Source organism: Myotis myotis, unplaced genomic scaffold (genome assembly GCF_014108235.1).
Source record: "Myotis myotis isolate mMyoMyo1 unplaced genomic scaffold, mMyoMyo1.p scaffold_m19_p_18, whole genome shotgun sequence".
In the NCBI taxonomy this organism is placed as follows: Eukaryota; Metazoa; Chordata; class Mammalia; order Chiroptera; family Vespertilionidae; genus Myotis; species Myotis myotis.
The window spans coordinates 13,542,490-13,561,524 of NW_023416322.1; the positions used below are offsets into that span (position 1 = coordinate 13,542,490).

Below are 19,035 nucleotides of genomic sequence, written 5' to 3' on the forward strand. Positions count from 1 at the left end.
GTATGCTGGTGAGACTAAGTTACACAGTATAATCACGGAGTGGCATCCCATCCTGCGATTACAAGCAAGTCACGTGTCCTGTCTATACTGAAGGGGAGGGGATTATGCGAAGGTGTGACAGAGATCATGGAAGTCACCTTACAATCTGTCTGCCGTACAAGTTTAAACCCTTCCTGGCCTCTGAGTGAAGACACATACTTCTCCTTCCTTAGGACTCTACTAATCAGACTAGCCAGTGTGCCTGACTTCCCAGAACAAGTCAGGAAAGATACCTGGTCTTTCTTGGTCCCTTCCTAGACTTTCTATGGCTTGATGTTGCTTTCCCTGTTTTTTTTACAGTTAAATTCAAATTAGCAAATACTTGTTGAATATCTTCTAAGTAACAATCTTTTCAAAGGTTGTGAAGGTCTGACCACTTTCATTTTTTGAGGCTACTATTATACAAAAAATTTGGAAGAGATACCCAATAATGGTTATAACATTTTTGCATATTTTAATGGGAATTTTAGAGCTGAAAATATACAACATCTGAAATAAAAACATTCATTGAATGGACCTAGTAGAAGAACAAAGTTGAGAGCAGAAGGAGTCAATTAATCTAGATATTGTCTAATCTGAAAAAGAAAAAGAAACTAAGAGACAGCATCAAGCCGAAACCGGTTTGGCTCAGTGGATAGAGCGTCGGCCTGCGGACTGAAAGGCCCTGGGTTCGATTCCAGTCAGGGGCATGTACCTGGGTTGCGGGCACATCCCCAGTAGGAGATGTGCAGGAGGCGGCTGATCGATGTTTCTCTCTCATCGATGTTTCTGACTCTCTATCTCTCTCCCTTCCTCTCTGTAAAAAATCAATAAAATATATTTAAAAAAAAAAAAAAGAGAGACAACATCAAAAGGGATGATATACAGGAAACTAGAATCCCAAAAAAAGAGAATAAGGCAGAAAAAATATATGAGGAAATGATAGCAACAAAACTTTCCAGACTTGATGAAATATATAATGTATATATTCAAGAAGCTTAGCAAATCCCAATCAGGATAAATACAAAGAAAACCACATCGAGTCATATGACGGTTAAATTGTTTGTGACATGGCTTCCAATAACCCCAACCTTCTGACGTTCATGTCCTTATATAATCTCCTCCCCTTTTGTTCAGGCTGACTTTTGTGACTTGTTTTTGATGAATAGAAGACAAAAAAGTTATGGGATGTACTTCTATGATTAGGTTACAAACTCACTTTTCTCTTGGTAGTGAGCTCATTCTCTCTCTCTCTCTCTCTCTCTCTCTCCCTCTCTCTCTTTCTTTCTCCCCCCTCCCTCCCTCCCTCCCTCCTTCATTCTGATTTTTCATTCACAGAAACAGTCACTGGTCGGATTCCCAGTCAGGGCACATGCCCAGATTGCAATTTCAGTCTCCAACTGGGGTGGGTACAGGAGGCAATTGATTGATGTTTCTCTCTCATGTAGATGTTTCTCAATCTCTCTCTCCTGTTCCCTTCCTCTCTCTCTAAAATCAACAAAAACATATTTTTTTTAAAAAGATAAACTGGGAGATTTCATACCCACCAGAAGTGCACTACAAGGAATGCTAAAGAAAGTTACTCAGACTGAAAGAAAATGACACCAAAGGGAAGCTTCAGATCTTCGGGAATAAATCAGGACCATTAGGAATTGTAAATATCTAATACCTATTAGATAAGGTGATGTGGAGAACAAACGTGAATATTTACTATTAGACTTACCATTTAAATTTACTATAAACTTTACGAATTAAATATACCCACTAAGAAGTTCATGCCTCTCAGCCGCCAAGACAAATAAAAAAAAAAACCCCTCTGGCAGGCTGGCAGAGCCTCAAAGACAGCACTGAGCAGTCAGGCTACACATCTCTGAGAATCAGGATGGGAAGAGGTGACCTTTGAATACCTGGCAGGGGAGGCAAGCGCTCCCATTTATGGGCCCATAAAATGTCTCCTCTACAGCTGGTTGTAAGAACAGCCACCACTGGAAATGCCCACAGAGGAGGGTAGCCCCAGCAGAGAGCCAGATTTCAGTGAAGGCAAAACTTGGAAGTGAGTTCCCAGTGAGAGCTGAGACAATGAGAGAGTTTGTTGACTCTGTGGACTAGCAGTTCCTGAAGATGCAGGGAAATGCTGTGTGGAGAGGTGGGAAGTAAAGTTTAAGGTCAGGTCAAGGACAAGAAAGTTTAGCACTGATGAATGAAGACAGGGATGAACGGCAGGGTGAATTTGATCCTGACAGGCATCTGGCTCACCCTTGGGAGTGGCATCTCCAGTCCACTCTATAGCACCCTAGACTTTGGGCTCACAGCGTGAGTTCCTGTCACTTCCAGCAACACCGGTATCTGTTTACCTACTCACTCTATGTTCATCTCAATGACCCTGGTCTGCGCTCTTCAGAAAAATAGATTTTGGATATATAACCGACAACTTTTTGTATTCTAGGCTGCTTGTCTCTAAAAATTAGCCATGCATTCCTCATGGTGCTTAAATACCCATATAAGAAGAATTTCTCTGCAGGGTAATTGGCAAAGAGGTCACTCAAGGTGGTAGACTATAGATAATTTGTGTCTAAATGTGGTAGGGTTCCTTTACAGAATTTTCTTTGCTATTTGAAATGTAAATTTATTCTGTCTAAAAAGGCAAATTCAATTTTCGGTGCAAAAATAGAATTATTTTCTAGGTAAAACTTACCTTCTTTTTGATGCTCCCTACTGTGATATCCTATTCACCTGAGAAATAGATCAAAACCTGGAAGCAGTTAGCAAACTTTAAGTTTCTGGAAGAATGCTTCTCAAAGCCAGAGTCATTCTTCTAAAACACAACAACAACAGAAACCTTACTTACCTGCCTGAGTTATAAAATGTCTTTGTGAAAACTCTGCAGAAGAGTTTTAATAAACAGTCAGAATCGGGTAAGACTTTTTTTTTCTTTATTCTTAGTGTACAAAGCATCAGAATGCATAAGACCAGGCAACAGGTGAAGATTTGTTCTTGAACAACCCCTGGATGCCTACTGATTTGATACTTCAAATTACCTTAGGTTCAAGGTTGGGAAGACTCTTCTTCCTGCTTCAAAGCCCTTCTGTATCAGTCTCTTACTGACGTGTCTTGAGATAATATGATAACAAATGCAACCGGAACTAAGAAAGGGGAGGGGGTGTTAGTATTTCAAAACCAATTTCTCTTGGTAAGGATCCTAATTTTTAAAAATAAAATATTAGGTTAAGACAAATTACCAGGGCCTCCTCATACTTGTTATTGGCCAAGAAAGTTACTCTCCAAAAAAAAGTTGGGAAAACTTCAGAAAATCCTCTTCTGACCGCATTTAAAATGTACTGCCTTCTGTGCCCCCAGTATATCAAGGTTTTAATATAAATTTACTCATCCTGGACATCTACCACTGTTCTTCAGGCCTCAATTCAGAAATCGGGTCCTACAGAAAGTCCTACAGAATCCCCATTCTGTGGTGCCATAGCTGTGGAGCCTTAGCCCCGTCAGCTACACTTCATGGCCTGTGGACTTCTCAGACGGACCTCACCAAGGGAGGGAGAGGTGTTCTTGTAACCATAATAATAGGATGGACTCTTCTTTTTCTTGAAGGAAAATACTTTAAAACTATCATTTTAGTGGTCTCAGCTTAACTAAGGGTAAGAGCCCTTTATTACACCTGAAAGGCCCCAAGAGAAAATATAAAAAGGAACTAAATACTCTACAATTTAAAATGATTTGACTCCAAGGAGGGTGTGTTGTGGAAAGCAGCCCATTTCAAATCCCATGTAGTCAGAAAATGCCGTTCATTATTATGGCTTCTGATTTACTTGTTCCAGAGAATTAATGTTTCTTTGGGGCAGTATATTATCTAATATAACATTTAAATCACAGTTCACGTGGATCAGGATTACAGTAATGGGTGGGATAAGGAAGTACTGAGTTTAAGTCACGGAGAAAAATGCTTACCTTTACTGCCAATATTTAATTTTATTTACTATTTAGGTTAGAAATACTGCAAGGAGATGGGTTATAAACAGATCAAATACATGCCAGTGTGAAAATCAGGGCTTAATACTATTTATAAATAGTACTATATTAGTGAGAACTTACTGCTAAAATTTCAAGTGACAGAAATCTACCTTGAAATAGACTAAGAAAGTAAGAGGAACTATTAGAAGACAATGGGATAGTTCAAAGAATTTAAGCAAAAGCCACAGGGAACAGTCAATTTCAGGGTCCTCAGGCTAAAGAAAATAGAAGCTTGTTGCCTTTAAGCTTCTCTCCCCTGCCCCCCACACCTCATTTCACATCTCTCAGTTTTCTGTTTATCTTCATTCTCTATTATTGCAAGTTCCTCTCTACTCCTTTCAGCTTTACTAAATAATAAAGAATAACACAGACCAGTGATTAACCAGTAGAGCGACGCTTTGGAGAATAAAGGAGGGTCGGGACAAGGTGGCTTAATTGGTCTTGAACCAGAAGTAGAGCACATCTTCTGAGACTAGGAAAAAATGAAAAGGGGATACTTACAAATAAGTTTGTAGACAAGGATGTTTGGACAGTTAAGGTATTTCCTACCTGCAAGCCCTGAGAGCCACGAATTTGGCCTACGATAAATAAAATGGCATTATTCTGATAACCAAAAGTAATGGATATAGATCAGGATAGCTAAGAGACTCCATATCCAAAGGGAACGAGGGGCTAGACATGGCACAGTAGGTAACAGTTACTTTTTAAAAATCCTGTTTATATCCTAACTAGTAGCCCTGTGCACGAATCCGTGCCCCAGTAGGTCGCTGCTGCCCTCCTGTAGCTCCCTCCGCCTCCCTCCCCCTCCCTTCTCCCTACCTCATAGCTTGCTGCCCTGCCCCCTCCTGTAGCTCTCTGCAGCCTGCTTGTGCCTCGCTGTCCCACCCTCCTACTGACCCGTGATCTGGTCGTGATGCACTTGGTCCTTATACCTCAGGGCGAAACTGCTAATAGCATATTCCTCTCTTATTATATAGGATAAGTTGAGATTCTCCAAGGAACCTGTTTCTTTGTATTGTTATTTCTAGAAATATTTCTATTTAAATAAAGAACCATTCAGGGTGCCATCTCCTTGGTCAGTCTGGAGAAGCTCTTTGATTTTACTTCTAATCTATACATTTAATAATTATTATTATCTTCTTACAGAAGACTGGAGAAAAACCAAGCAACGCCCAGAGAAATGGAGTTACACTGTTTATTACACCGGTGGGCTCAGAGAAAGATTTCAAATTCTGAGCAAAGCAACAAGCAGGAGTTTTCTTTTTATTAAAGCTTAGTAGATATCTCGCTGGAAGCCTGTGGCCTTGAGCACAATATAATTCTATTCAGTTAAAAAAATACATCTGGCATAAGAGTATGGGAGTATCAGTCCATATCTTACAAGGTCAGATAGCTAAGTTTATCTTCCCTGTTATTCAAGCAAGCTAAAAAGCAAAGTTAATTTACAGAATAAGGGACCTTCTAAAAATAGTAGAGTTGACTCACAGAACAAGGGACTATCTACAAAGCAGAGAATTTCAAATAGCCGTTTTACAAAATAGAGGTTACTATGGTTAACAGTACAGTTATACAGTTTGGTTCTACTTCTCTGGGAAGGCTCTAAATGTTGGGAAAGTTTTAGGAAGGATTAGCCTTTTAGCCTTCTTAATCTGAATAGTTACTATGTGCCAGTGACTGTGTTTTTGTCACTATTTATACTTTGTTTTGCATGTTACATTTAGATCACTATCTCCAATCTTCAAGAAAATATTTTTGGAGTCCCCTAACCTCATGAGCAGCATGTTTCTGAAACATTTTCATATTGCTTTCTAGGATTATTTTCACATATCAATGTAATGTTAGGTTGCTTCCATTTCAGAGGTTAGTGCGTCTAATCTTATCTTCAACTATTCAGATTACCTAGAGTTCCCTATAGACTGATTTTAATGAATATGTTCTTTAAACACCTTTTTAAGTAGGAAAAATTAATTCGTGAATTCTATTTTCTAATTTGTAAAACTAAGGGGAAAGAAGTGAAACCCCAGACAAGAAAAGCTGAAGGATTTCATCACAACCAAACCAGTATTGCAAGAAATGTTAAAGGGACTTCTTTAAGGAGAAGAAAAACAATAAAAAATATGAATAAGAAAATATCACACACAAAAAAAAAACAACACTAAGTTTTACTAATGAAGGGAAACACGTGATAAAAACAATACCTTGTTAAAAAAAGAAAAGTGAATGAGTTAGTCAAGAATATTGTGTATCACGGGCAAAGGTAAATATAAACTTTAGACTCTTCCCTACCTAGACTTAACTTAAATTTAGCCAAATAAATCATTACAAATGGTAATATTCGAGGGTAAAGAAAAAGGGGGTTACCAGACCTCTAAAGTTCCTTTCGACTCTTAAGATCATGGTTTTCCTTAAAGATCAGTGGCTTTAACACAAAAACAAAAGGCTCTATAAGTATGTTTGGGCTGTCCCTACCAGACTGAGCCTAACACAAGTGGCTCAATGTTGGGCGGTCTCCTGGCCATGCTGCGCAGCATCACCTGACTCTGTTTCAGAGTTAAATTTCTCCTGAGACAGGCACTTCTAAAGTAATAATGAAGGAGGACCATCGAGTAAATCAATAAACTCTACAGCGAAAAATTGGTATCATAAAGAAACTCCTTATGAGCCTGGATCCCATGAGTAAAACAGGATTCTATTGAGGTCCTTCCTGTGTGCCTAGCGCGGTAGGTGAATCAAAGTGTAGTCTACAATTACTGCCCTGCTTAAATTTGTTTCCTTTCGTAAAATGAGGATGACACCCCACCTTCTATCTTTCCTCTTCCATTCTACTTCCCAACTTCTATTAGCTTTTAACTTTAGCTGTAACTTTACTTTTACATTTTTTAATGTTATTTTTAACATCACTGTCTGACTTTTTTAACATTGTTTTGTCTATCAGTCAATTCTTTAAACATTTATTTTCTCAAAACCATAATACATACACATGACGAGAGTCCAACTGTGTGAAGGTATACATAAAAAGATAGTTTCCTTTTCATCCCAGACTGATACTCCATCCCAGAAGTAAACGACTTCTATGAACCCTCTTGGAAATGGTCTGAGCGTGTGTGGCAGCTATACATATATTTTATGTGTGTGTGTTAGAAAGGAGATGGAGACATACTACTATGGTTTGAATGTTTGTGTTCCACCCAAATTCATATATTGAAACCCTAACCCTCAAAGGTAATGGTATTTGCAGGTGGGCTTTTGGGAGGTACTTAAATCATGAGGGTAGGACTTTCATGAATAGGATTGGTGCCTTATAAAAGAGGCTCCAAGAGATACCTGGCCCCTTCCACCAGGTGAACTTATAGGAAAAGTCTGCAACCTGGAAGAGGGCTCTCAGCCAACCAAGACCTTGGGCGTCCAGCCTCCAGAACTGTGAACAGTAAATGTCTGCTGCTAATAAGACACCTAGTCTGTGGTACTTTGTCATAGCAGCCTGTGCAGACCAACTAACACACACACACACACACACACACACACACACACACAATTATACATGAATGCAGTATTGACTATTGGCACATCGATTTTTTTCCCCTTAAAATATCAAGATTGTTCTATTTATAGGCATAAGTAGATATGCTTCAATCTTTTTTCAAAGGTTACTTATAGTTCATTGTGTGGGTGTGTGTTGGTATTAAAGACTAAAAACTAATCCTAATAATAATGTTAAAAAAAGATGAAAAATATTTTGATACAGAATATTTTGTGCGCAGTTCGGTGTCACAAACTGTTTGCACTGAATAACGTTACCTTCTTCGCTGCACCCCAAATTGGGAATTCCTTTTGGTGTTGAATTGATGCCAACGGCCTTTCCAATGACAACGCTTAATAACTATCTGACCAAAATTTCCCTACTTCTCTATTTTAGTCCTTCATCCCAGGAAAACTGCTCTTACCAGCATCATTCATGACTCCTACTTGCCTAAGCACTGTACACACACATACACCTTATCTCACCAGACTTACCTGCTTCCCTGGCCTGTGGATCTCTCTACACCTTTGGTTTCAGGAAGTTAGTTACACCTTTCCTAGTTTTCTTATTTTTCTGTTTCTTTTACAGATTCCTTTTTCTCTTCGTGGCCCTTCAATGTTGGTGTCCCTCGGCTTTTCATTCTCAGCTCATATTTCTCATTTTACATGCTTTTCCTGTGTAATCTAGTTAGGTCTCACGACCTTAGGTCGCTATAATCAATTAGTAACAAATCCCTTTCTCCAGTCCTGATCTTAATTATATATCCAACTGAATGCTGGATATCTCCCCATGGAGAACGTGTCTAGAAACTAATTCATCTTCTGTCTACCTCAAATTGGTAAGTCTTCAGTATTTACCTCCTGTTGTTGATACAGTCATCCACCTAGAAGGCACCAGTTTAGACTACTCCCTTTGCTTTTCTTGTTCATATTCAACCAATGCCCAAATTTTGGTAATCACCTACTAAATGTTTATCTCTATCCTTGCTTCTATCCTTGCTATCACTGCTGTAATTTAAGCCTTATCATTTCTAGACTACTTCAACAGCCTACTTGATTTCTTTGCCAAATTCAATTTCCATCTAAAATATCATTTGAGCCAAATCACTCTCTTGCTTAGATCTCTCTGGTTCTTTTCCGTTACCTGGAGAGTAAATTGCTTAACCCTATGACTGCTCTAAAGGGCTTTATGTAGGTCAGCCCTTGCCTACCTCTCCAGTCTCATCCTGAATTGACTTCATGCCCAGGAATACAAAACTATTTGTAGTTTCCTGACACAATTCAAGGTTCTTTATATTTTTCACACTTTTCTCAAATATTTTGCTCAATATTTTCCCCTACAACTTGAGCATATTATGTCCTGTTTAAGAAATATTTGACTACCCAAAATTATAAAGATAACATGAGTAGGCATCAAGGTTTCTTGTTTTACACATGGATATTCAATTGACCCAACACCATCCATTGAAACGTCCATTTTTTTCCCTCCACATTTGTACAGTGTCACTTTTCCATAAAATATTCACATAAGGATTTGTTTGGGAACCCTATTCAGTTCTATTGGTTTACCTTCTTTTTTTAAATATCTTTTTTTAAACTTATTTTATTTTAGAGAAAGGAGGGGAAAAACATGGATGTGAAAGTGAAACATGGATCACTGTCTTCCCCATCCACCCCGACTGACAGTGGATCGAGCCCACAACCTGGGCATGTGTCCTGACTGGGAATGGCGACCGTTTGGTGCATGGATGACACACTCAACCAACTGAGCCACACCAGGGCTCCATTGGACTACTTTCTAATATCTGGGAGTATAAAGCCTCCAACTTTGTTGTTCTTCCAGATTGTCTTGACTATTCTTGGTCTTCTTAAATGTCCATATAAGTTTGAGAATCAGCTTATCAATTTATGTGCGCATGCACACATGTACACACACACACACACACACACACACACACACACACACACACACAAAACCTGCTTTGATTCTGTTAGGGATTAGACTAAATCTACAGATCAATTTGGGGAGAACTGACATTTTTACACTATTGAGTCTTCTGATCTATGACCACAGGCCACCTATCCAGTTACTTGTGTCTTCTCTAATTTCTCTGAAGGCTACACATCTTTCATTTAAATTTAATCCTAGGTGCAAAGGGCTGGATGCTGCCCCAAAGACATTAGGTCCTAATATCTGGAACCTGGAAATGTTACCTTATCTGGAAAAAAAAGGCCTTTGCAGATGTGATTACATTATAGGTTCTTGAAACAAGGGATAATCCTGGATTATCTAGGTGGGCCCTAAATGCCATTAGGGTCTTTGTATGATAGAGGAAGAGGGAAATTCAAGACACACACAGAGAAGGTAATGTGAAGATGGATGTGGCAGAGATTAGAGTGACGTGGCTTCAAGCCACGGAATGCCAGCAGACACCAGAAACTAGAAAGGGCAGGGAACAGATTCTCTTCAGAGGCTCTGAAGGGACTAAGACCCTGACTTCTTGATTTTGGACTTCTGGTCTACAGAACTTTTGAGAGAATAAATTTGTTTTAAGCCACTGAGTTTGCGGTAATTATAGCAGCCATAGGATACTAGTACGCTACGTATTTCATATTTTTTTATGCTAGAGGCCTAGTGCACAAAATTCGTGCATGGGGTGGGGGGGTCCCTCAGCCCAGCCTACACCCTCTTCAATCTGGGACCCCCTCAGGGGATGTCTGACTGCCTCTCGCAATCCGGGACCACTGGCTCTTAACTGCTCGCCTGTCTGATTACCCCTAACCACCTCTGCCTGACTGCCTGATCACCCCTAATTGCTGGCCCAATTGCCCCTAACCTCCTCTGCCTTGCCCTGCAACCGGGACCCAGGATTCCCTCCTCTGGCCAGTCACAGGCACCCAGGACCCGGGCTTCCCTCCCTCTGGCCAGCTGCAGCCTCTGGGGACGGTGGGCAGGCAGCCTTTCCTGGGCTGCAGCCGCAGGTGCCTGGGACTGCAGGATGGGTGGCTTGTCCCTCTCCTGGGCCTCAGCCTGGCTGGTCCCCATTCCTCTCTCACGAGCTCATTTGTGCCTGGCTGGTCCCCATTCCTCTCTCCCCAGTGTTCTGAGCAGTTCTGACGTGAGGGCGTGAGGGTGTGACAACCATTTGCATATTAGCTCTTTATTATATAGGATTTCTTTTAAAAAATTCATTTTCTAATTGTTCAGTGCTTGTATCCTATATAATAAAAGGCCAGGGACCATAACCGTAACGAGCGGAACGGCCGCTCGACCAGTCGCCATGAGGTGCACTGACCACCCCTCAGTCCCTCCACCCTGGCCTGCGAGTGGTGGAGGGCAGGGCGGCGAGTGGGGGCGGGAGGAGCGACGAGCGGCGGCAGGTGGGGCGACGAGCGCTGGTGGGCAGGGCGGTGAGCGAGGAGCGCTGGCGGGCGGGGCGATGAGCGGGGGCGGGCGGGGTGGCGAGCGACCAGCAGCTGCAGGCAGAGTGACCAGCAAGGAGCGGTTGTGGGCGGAGCGAGGAGCGGGGCGGTGAGCCACGAGCGGCGGTGGGCGAGGTGGCGAGCGATGAGCTGCGGCCGGCGGAGAGACAAGCGGAGCAGTGAGCGCTGAGCAGCGGCGGGTGGGTTGGCGAGCCACGCGCAGTGGCGGGTCGGGCGGGGAGCCACGAGCAGCGGCGGGCGGGGCGGCGAGTGGCGGTGGGCGGGGTGGCGAGTGAGGAGCGGTGGTGGGCGGTGCGGTGAGCGATGAGCGGCTGCGGGCGGGGCGGCGAGTGACGAGTGGCTGCGGGCCCAGCAACGTGGCGGCGGGCGGAGCGACACGTGGGGCGGTGAGCGTTGAGTGGCGGCGGGCGGGGCCGCGAGTGACAAGCGGCTGAGGGTGGGCTGGCAGGCCACGGGCAGCTGTGGGCGGGGCGGCCAGTGATGAGCGGCTGCGGGCGGGGCGGCGAGCGACAAGCGGCTGCAGGCAGGATGGTGAGCGACGCGTGAGTGGCAGCAGGCGGAGCAATGAGCGGCGGCGGGCGGAGCGACGCATGATCAGCGGCTGTGGGCTGGGCCGTGGGCGATGAGCGGCTGCAGGCAGGGTGGTGAGCAACAAGCTGCTGCGGGCGGGGCGGCGAGCAGGGCGGCCAGCAAGGAGTGGCTGCAGGCTGGGCCGAGAGCGACGAACGGCTGCAGGCAGGGTGGTGAGTGACAGGCGGCTGCGGGCAGGGCGGCGAGCGATGAGCGGCTGTGGGCGGGGCAGTGAGTGACGAGCAGCAGCAGGCAGGGCGGTGAGTGAAGGCAAGCGGCTGCGAACTACTCGTGCATGATTTCGTGCGCTGGGCCTCTAGTATAAAAAAATATAATTGAACTTTATATGCTGACTAAATCCAGCAACTTGCTAAATTCACTTATTAATACCAACAGTTAATGGGTTATAATTTTACATATAGACTTTCATAATTTCTCCAAATAACACATTTATGTATTTCTTTCCAATCCTTATATACATTTTTTCCTGGTATGTTTGCCATCGCTGAGATGTCCAGTACAATATTGAAGTATATCTTCAATATTTTGATTTTGGAACTATGAGAATGTGCCAGTATTATCTGTTCCAAATTTAAAGTACAATGAAAATACAAGAAAAAAAATTAAATAAACAGCCAAACAAAATAACTAACGCCCTTTTCTTAAATGCTTAACGTGACTGCCTTATTGGACATTGTTTATTAACCCTTTCTTAAAGCTTTCTTCTTCCTTGTTCAGATTCTTCTATTCCTTTAACCCAATAGACATTCCCAAAATTTTCTCCTTAAGTCGTTTCTTTTTCTAAAGTTGTCCTGTTAATTATTGGGAAATCACTTTAAGACCCTTTACTATTCTTCATAATCAGGCTATGTCCCCATGTTCCTTTTCTTCAGGGGCAAAATAGAAACTTTCTTTTCTTTTTAAAAATCCTATAACCTTCCCATCTCCCTCCCTGAGGTCCTTCTCTTAAGAGTGGAATGCAGTCTACCTTGCTCTGCCTTCTTTGCTGTACCAAAAAAAAAAAAAAGAAGAAGAAAATAAAGGTGTAATCTTTTTACTTTAAGGATTTTATTATTAATAATAATCTTTTAATTATTAGCCCTAATCTTTAATGTTGTGCACGTAACCGTATGCAGAAATTCTTTTCTGTGGAAAAGTGGGTGTTACAAAGTTGGGTGTCAGAAAGCTGGCTTGCCTAGAGGACTCAGAGTGACATTTCTTTGTAATTCACTCAATTCAGAGTCTGGCCTTTGTGTTACAGGACCCGAGATGCTGAGTCATGTTCATCAGAAGCTCGTGTATAAGACAGAAGTACCAATGCATTGACAGTGAAAAATATAACTGTGAAGGAAAATGGCTATTCATTTCATTTGGCCAGGGCATTCTCTCCTTATAGAAAAATCCTATGGGAATTAAAATAATATTCACAACTGTAGTTGTTGAATAAAAGGAATAGAATAAAAAGGTTTAGTTGTATGATTTAAATATTAAATGTAATTCTACCAGGCTTTGATAGAGATGAAACCATCTCCATTAACAGAGCCAGACAGATTTTGTGCTGCCCCGGAGATTTTCCCCTTTAGACAAGGCTTCTGCCAAATATTTACTTCCCAGGCTTTTCCTGGCTCACTGCCTGATTTCTTTGAGTGAAGGCTTGCTCCAGTCGGGGGTGGGGGGGTGCTTACTTCTGGTTTGATCTACTCTGCATTGGCCTAAAAGAGAATTCTTCCAGGGCAATCTTTTTAAGTGTTTGGAAAATACCTTACTGTTGATCCCAACTACTACTCTTGCATATACCTCCGCATAGTGAATGCTCACAGTTCAAACACTTACTCATGAGGGAAGAAAGAAAGAAAAAAAATCATCAACAGGCCCCAACACCAGGCAGCCTGGCACGCGGCCAAGGCCCTCAAATCTGGTGAAGGAAAAACGCAGTTCCCTGTTCCTTCTGCCCTCATGCAATCCAGAGGAGCATTACAGAGCACATCTCCTGCCAGCCTGCAAACCCTGCCAGAATGTGGCTCTTGCCTCACCTCTGCTTCAGGGCTCCGCCCTCTACAGCTCGGCCCCAAGCCCTGACCACGGGGCAACAGCACCCACTGGGCAGGCGCCAAGTAGGCAAGAACCCCGTCCTCATGTCACCACTGACAGCCCCCACTCCCAAACTAATGCAATAGCAAAAAAAAAAAAGGAAAGAAAAAGAAAAAGGTCAGAAGAGGAAAACGGGGGTAAAGGCTTAAAAAAAAAATAAAACTCTCAGCAAAATAGAGCTGCATTGCTCAGCACTAGCAACTCAGCTCGGCACCATCGGTCTCTTTCTGGGAATCAGGTCCCCGTTCAGGGATTAAAAAACAAAACCTGCATTTAAAAAAAAAAATAAGAAAGAAGCAAAAACTGCGGCGTTCGGGCCTAGTCTGCTCGGCCTGATGGGCCCGGGAACGCGAAGGTCGCCAGCTCCACTGACCGACTCCATGGCGGGCCGAGCGCGCGCCACCAGCACGGAGCCGGCGGAGGGGCCCGGAAACCGAGCGGCCGGCCCGCCGCAGACCCAGACGAGGGCCGGGCTCTAGCCGGGGCCCACCCGGCCCCCGCAAACCCCTCGGAAAAGGGGGGCCGCTCCCCAGACTCGGGCGCCTCGGGTCGCGCCTCCCTCCGCGCACGGGTCGCGCCTCCCTCCGCGCACGGGCCGCGTTCCTTCCGCCCGGAGAGGGCAAAGAGTCCGCGGCTCCGCGCGCGCCGCCCCGGCTCCAGGGCGCCCCCTAGGCGGGCAGGCGGCCGCGCCGCGGCGGCAGCTTCACCCGGGCCCCGAGGAGGGGCCGCGATCGCTGGCGAGCTGGGCTTCCCCGGCCTCCCCGCGACCCCTCCCCGCGGCCGGCACCTCCCTGCGGGGCGGAGTGATACTGGCAGCGGGGTAGCGCGCGGCGCGGCCGAGCGGGGAGCCCGGGGTGCGCGGGGAGGGCGGAGGGAGGAGGAGGGAGGCGGGGCCGGGGCGGGTGGCGGTGAGGCGACTGCGCTACTGCCGGACCGGGGCGGTTATGGCGGCTCCATATTAACACCCTCCTCCTCCTCCTCCTCCTCCTTTCCCTCCCGCCCGCACTCCGGAGCGATCCCCCCCTGCACCCCGACGCCTCCCTCTCCCCCGCACCTCGCCCCCTCCCCGCATCTACCATGCCCGGCATGATGGAGAAAGGGCCCGAGTTGCTGGGGAAGAACCGGTCGGCCAACGGCAGCGCCAAGAGCCCGGCGGGCGGCGGCGGCGGCGGCGCCTCGTCCACCAACGGCGGGCTGCACTTCTCGGAGCCCGAGAGCGGCTGCAGCAGCGACGACGAGCACGGTGGTAGCCCCGAACTCCTCCCCGCCAGCCCGCCGCCCCCTCCCTCCTCCCCTCCCCCAGCCCCCTCCCTTCGCCGCGCGCCCGCCCTCCCTCCCCTCGGCGCCCGGGCGCTGCGGTAGCCTCGAACTCCCGGTGCAGCGCTGCAGCACCCCGCGACCCCCGCCCCCGCCCCGGCCCCCGCCCCCCCGCTCCCCGCCCCCACCCTCTGCCAGAGCCCCGAGTGCCCGGACTTAATATCTTCCCAGCCACCCGCCGCTTCTTTCCAGATCCCTCCACAATTTTTATATTTTATTAAGTGTCTCTTTTTCTCTCTTCTTTTCTATTCTTATTCTCTCTCTCTCTCTCTCCTCTCTCTCTCTCTCTCTCTCTCTCTCTCTCTCTCTCTCTCTCTCTCGGCATTGCTTTGCAGATGTTGGGATGAGAGTCGGAGCTGAATACCAAGCCCGGATCCCTGAATTTGATCCAGGTAGATATTTAGATATTTTTTTTTCTTTTTTCGCTTAGGCACAATGCTGTCTCCCTTTGGCTGGGGTTGGTTTGGGGTGCACGGGGTCGAGGGGGGCGGATGGGGCAGAAGTCCGGGTGTGCAGAGGGGATGCAGGGCCGGGATGGGCAGGCGTCTCTGGCGGGGAGGCAGGCTGTCAGGCTGGGCAGGGCTGGGACACAGGGCGTGTGGGCAGATGTGTGCATGGCAAGGTGAACATGGTTTCTTTGGCGGCTTCTTGCCCGCTGGTGGCATCGCCCTTCTGCCCTCCCCTGAGCTCAGGGCGAGGTCGGGGAGACCTAAGGGAGACGGCCCAGGGCGGGTCGGGGGGCCGCGGGGCCGCGAGCTGGAGGACAGCCTGTGCACACGGGCTGTGTGTGAGCATCATGCCAATGTCACTGGCCGGTCGGCCGGCCCTCGGGAGCGAGGCGGCGGATGCCCAGGCTGCTGCCACGGGGTCGGAGCCCAGGGCGAGAGCCTTCCCCAACCCCTACGCCCCAGGGACTTCTTTCTTTCTTCTTCTTTTTTTTTTTTTTTTCGTTCTTTTTGGCTGGGTGGTGTAGCTTTGCTCCAGACAGCTCTGCAGAGTGTTGGAGCCAAGGAGAGAAAGGGATGGGGGAGGGGGGAGGCGAAGCCAGAGGCACACACCTCGCTCTCGAGCCAGCCCTGGGAGTCAGACCACAGGACAGTGGCGGCAGCTGCCAAGGAGACATTTTCTCCCGGAGCAGCCAGGTTCCAGCGTCCTCTGCCAACCGGGCTTGCGGGCTCCCTGTCTACTTTTCTACAAACAGGTTCTGGCGGTCACGGGATTTCTGCCTGGACGGGGATTGGGCGAGAGTTCCGCATATGGAGGCGCCCTGGTCGGAGCCTCCCGCGGTGGAGCGTGTTTCCTTCTCCCAACCCCACCCCAGACCCTTTTCAGTTCAGGCTTTGAAGGCGCTGGGTTTGGATTTTTTTATTTTTTTTATTTTTATTTTTTTGCCCGCTCATAATGTTGCATCTGCGTTAGATATTAGTAGGGCTCAGTTGTATTTTCTTGGGGAAATCGCGTGTTTATTTGATTGTAGGGTATAGCTGGCAGTGCAAAATGACTTTTACTACCCATGGAGAGAGTTGTAGGTAGCAGCTGTTCCTGTTAAGAGAGAGAGAGAGAGAGAAATAATGGGTGTTTAAAAGAATTGTCAGTGCGGGCTATTTTTCAAAAGGTAAAAACAATACAGGAGTCTTCAGCCAGATCCGGGTTGCCCTCTAAATGACATGGTTCTTACTACATTTTACTCAGAGCTATCAATGTGGGTGCTGGTGGGCTTCAGATGATTGTAAAGGTTTTGTGAAATTAGTTTTCTTTGATGTAGCTAGTCGGTGAACGGCACGTTCATTCCCGATCCTGTTTGTCTCAGGTTTTAGCAGGACCATTGGAAAGACCATGCTTTGGCTTCAGGTAGATTGAGTTCAGTTCCCAGCTCTTATTTTTATGCTCTGAGCAAGTCACTGGTCTTCCCTAAGCCTGTTTCCCTACGTATAAAATGGAAGTAAAAAAAAATATTCATGGAATTCTTGCCAGGGTTATGTGACTGGGCAATAATTCACTGAAGATTAAATTTCATAATTAAGAATGATTTCCATACATTTATACCTTTTTATATTTAGGGCTTTTATTGGGACTCTGCTTTTTTGGAAATAGATAAACTTATTTCCAAATTAGAATTCAGGCGCCAGAATTATTTCATTTAACAAACATACCTACCTTTTTGCCCAACTAGTTAGGTTTATATAAGGGTCTTGTGTTAAAAAGCCAGATTTCATACTGGAACAAATTCGTGCATCATGGCCTGATCACTTTAAAGCAGCGGTTCTCAACCTGTGGGTCGTGACCCCTTTGGGGGTCGAACTGCCCTTTCACAGGGGTCGCCTAAGACCATCAGAAAACACATATATAATTACATTGTTTTTGTGATTAATCAGTATGCTTTAATTATGTTCAATTTGTAACAATGAAATTGGGGGTCACCACAACATGAGGAACTGTACTAAAGGGTCGCCGCATTAGGAAGGTTGAGAACCACTGCTTTAAAGCATTCTTTTGTTTCATAATAGACTAAATACTAGAACAGATTTCAAAATTTGAAAAATAATTTTAAAATGCAGACGACTTTTTTAGGTGGTTTACATGGCCACTATTTGGATTATCCAATTTATCATCATATTTTGCTTATTTTGAACCTATGAACATTTGTCAGGGGGAAAAAAATCATTGAAATATTATTACTTTTTAAAGTTATATTTTCAATTTACTTACTGAGACTACAATTGATACTCTTTATTAGAATAAGGATAAATGTCACATTCTTTAAATTCACTTATTCATTTTATCCTTAATCTCCTGTAGAAAAATACTTAACCAGAGGGCACAACTAAAACCAGTTACCATTTAAACTTAGGTCATTTGACTCTTCATCACAAGACCCCTAATCAACCAGTGTATAGTTGTCTATAGATGTTATAGGCAAATCTTTTCAAACAAATGTAGCTTGTAAATTATTAGACAGTTTTTTAAAGGAGATATCGACCGTCTATGCCATTCAACATAGTACCACTGCTTTATTTTATTCTGAGTGTTACATTATTGTGTGAAGTTTTTATTTCACACACCAATTTAATATAATTGGGTGAGAATTTAAACATTTCCTTAGAAAAGAGAAAAAAGATTTATTAGTGATAGAAATTGAGATATGGTAGCTTTTCTCTCTCCCTTTTTCTTTTTCATGCCATTATCTTTAGCCTCATAAACCATTTAGTCCATCTTCATAGAGATTATTCACCCGTAACCGTCTCAGACATTTAGAAGAATTCCTTAGGTGCCAAAATTATTATGATCAAAATGTAGGAAAAGTAAGGGGTTTTGTGTGTGTTTCAGAGGGGGGAGGGGATACATTTATGGGAGGAGATGATGATGATGGTAGAAATTAAACACAAAGAATAAATTATTAAATGACCTTTAGAAAATATGAGAATTAAGATTTAAGTTAGAATTACTGAAGTCAGGAGATTAGGAATATAGAGTGTCCCCCAAAAATGTATACATACACTTTGAATAATTATAAAGATAGTGTTTATTAAAATACATTTTATTCTCAAAACTGAGCTATCAGCTGTTAAAATGTGTGTACATTTTTTGGGACACCCTGTAGTTTACATTAATTAATAAGCCATTGTGAAGAATGCCTTTTATAAAAATTTACTAACTGGATTTCTGATTATTTTCTTAGGTTCCTTTTCTTTTGATTCTTTACTAGGTCTTTGCCTACTGACTGTGCTTATATCAGAAGGAACAGTTTTGTGTAGTGATTAAGAGTTTCACCTCTTGCCATATGCCTTTTAGCTAATATGACATAGTGACCTGGGACAAACTACCTGATATATCCAGACCTTAGTTTTCTCGTTTGTAAAAGGGAAAGAATGTTAACTATAACACAAGGTTAAGTGAAAATTAATGTATATAAAGAAGTGTTCTTCAAAATAATTTACCTGCATACATACACATAAGATAATTTTGATAAAAGAGTCACTTAATTTCAAGTTGGCATCTATCTTTTGTCATTTATTTTAAACTAGAGGCCCAGTGCACGAAATTCGTGCATGG

General features: G+C 44.5%; 2 protein-coding genes across 9 annotated transcripts in view; one reads left to right on the forward strand and one right to left on the reverse strand.

Moving 5' to 3' along the window:
- Positions 1-10,690: 10,690 nt before the first annotated feature.
- Positions 10,691-14,525, reverse strand: LOC118672834 (vegetative cell wall protein gp1-like). Its single transcript, XM_036342746.1, has 2 exons — positions 13,608-14,525; positions 10,691-11,890 (listed from the first exon to the last, which is right to left on the reverse strand). The coding sequence occupies exon 2, from the start codon at positions 11,594-11,596 to the stop codon at positions 10,757-10,759; it is 840 nt and encodes a 279-aa protein (XP_036198639.1). The 5' UTR covers positions 11,597-11,890; positions 13,608-14,525; the 3' UTR covers positions 10,691-10,756.
- A 79-nt stretch (positions 14,526-14,604) lies between these two features.
- The window catches only part of RCOR3 (REST corepressor 3), a 40,504-nt gene continuing 36,073 nt past the window's right edge, over positions 14,605-19,035 (forward strand). For 3 of the 8 annotated variants that reach the window (XM_036342735.1, XM_036342738.1, XM_036342737.1), the window contains exons 1-2: positions 14,605-14,911; positions 15,318-15,374. In XM_036342735.1, coding sequence (XP_036198628.1) covers positions 14,743-14,911; positions 15,318-15,374 — 226 coding nt within the window. In that variant the 5' untranslated portion in view covers positions 14,605-14,742. Of the gene's footprint in view, positions 14,912-15,309; positions 15,375-19,035 lie in introns of those variants that run through there. The other 5 variants (XM_036342736.1, XM_036342739.1, XM_036342743.1 and 2 more) reach the window with 3 other exon arrangements.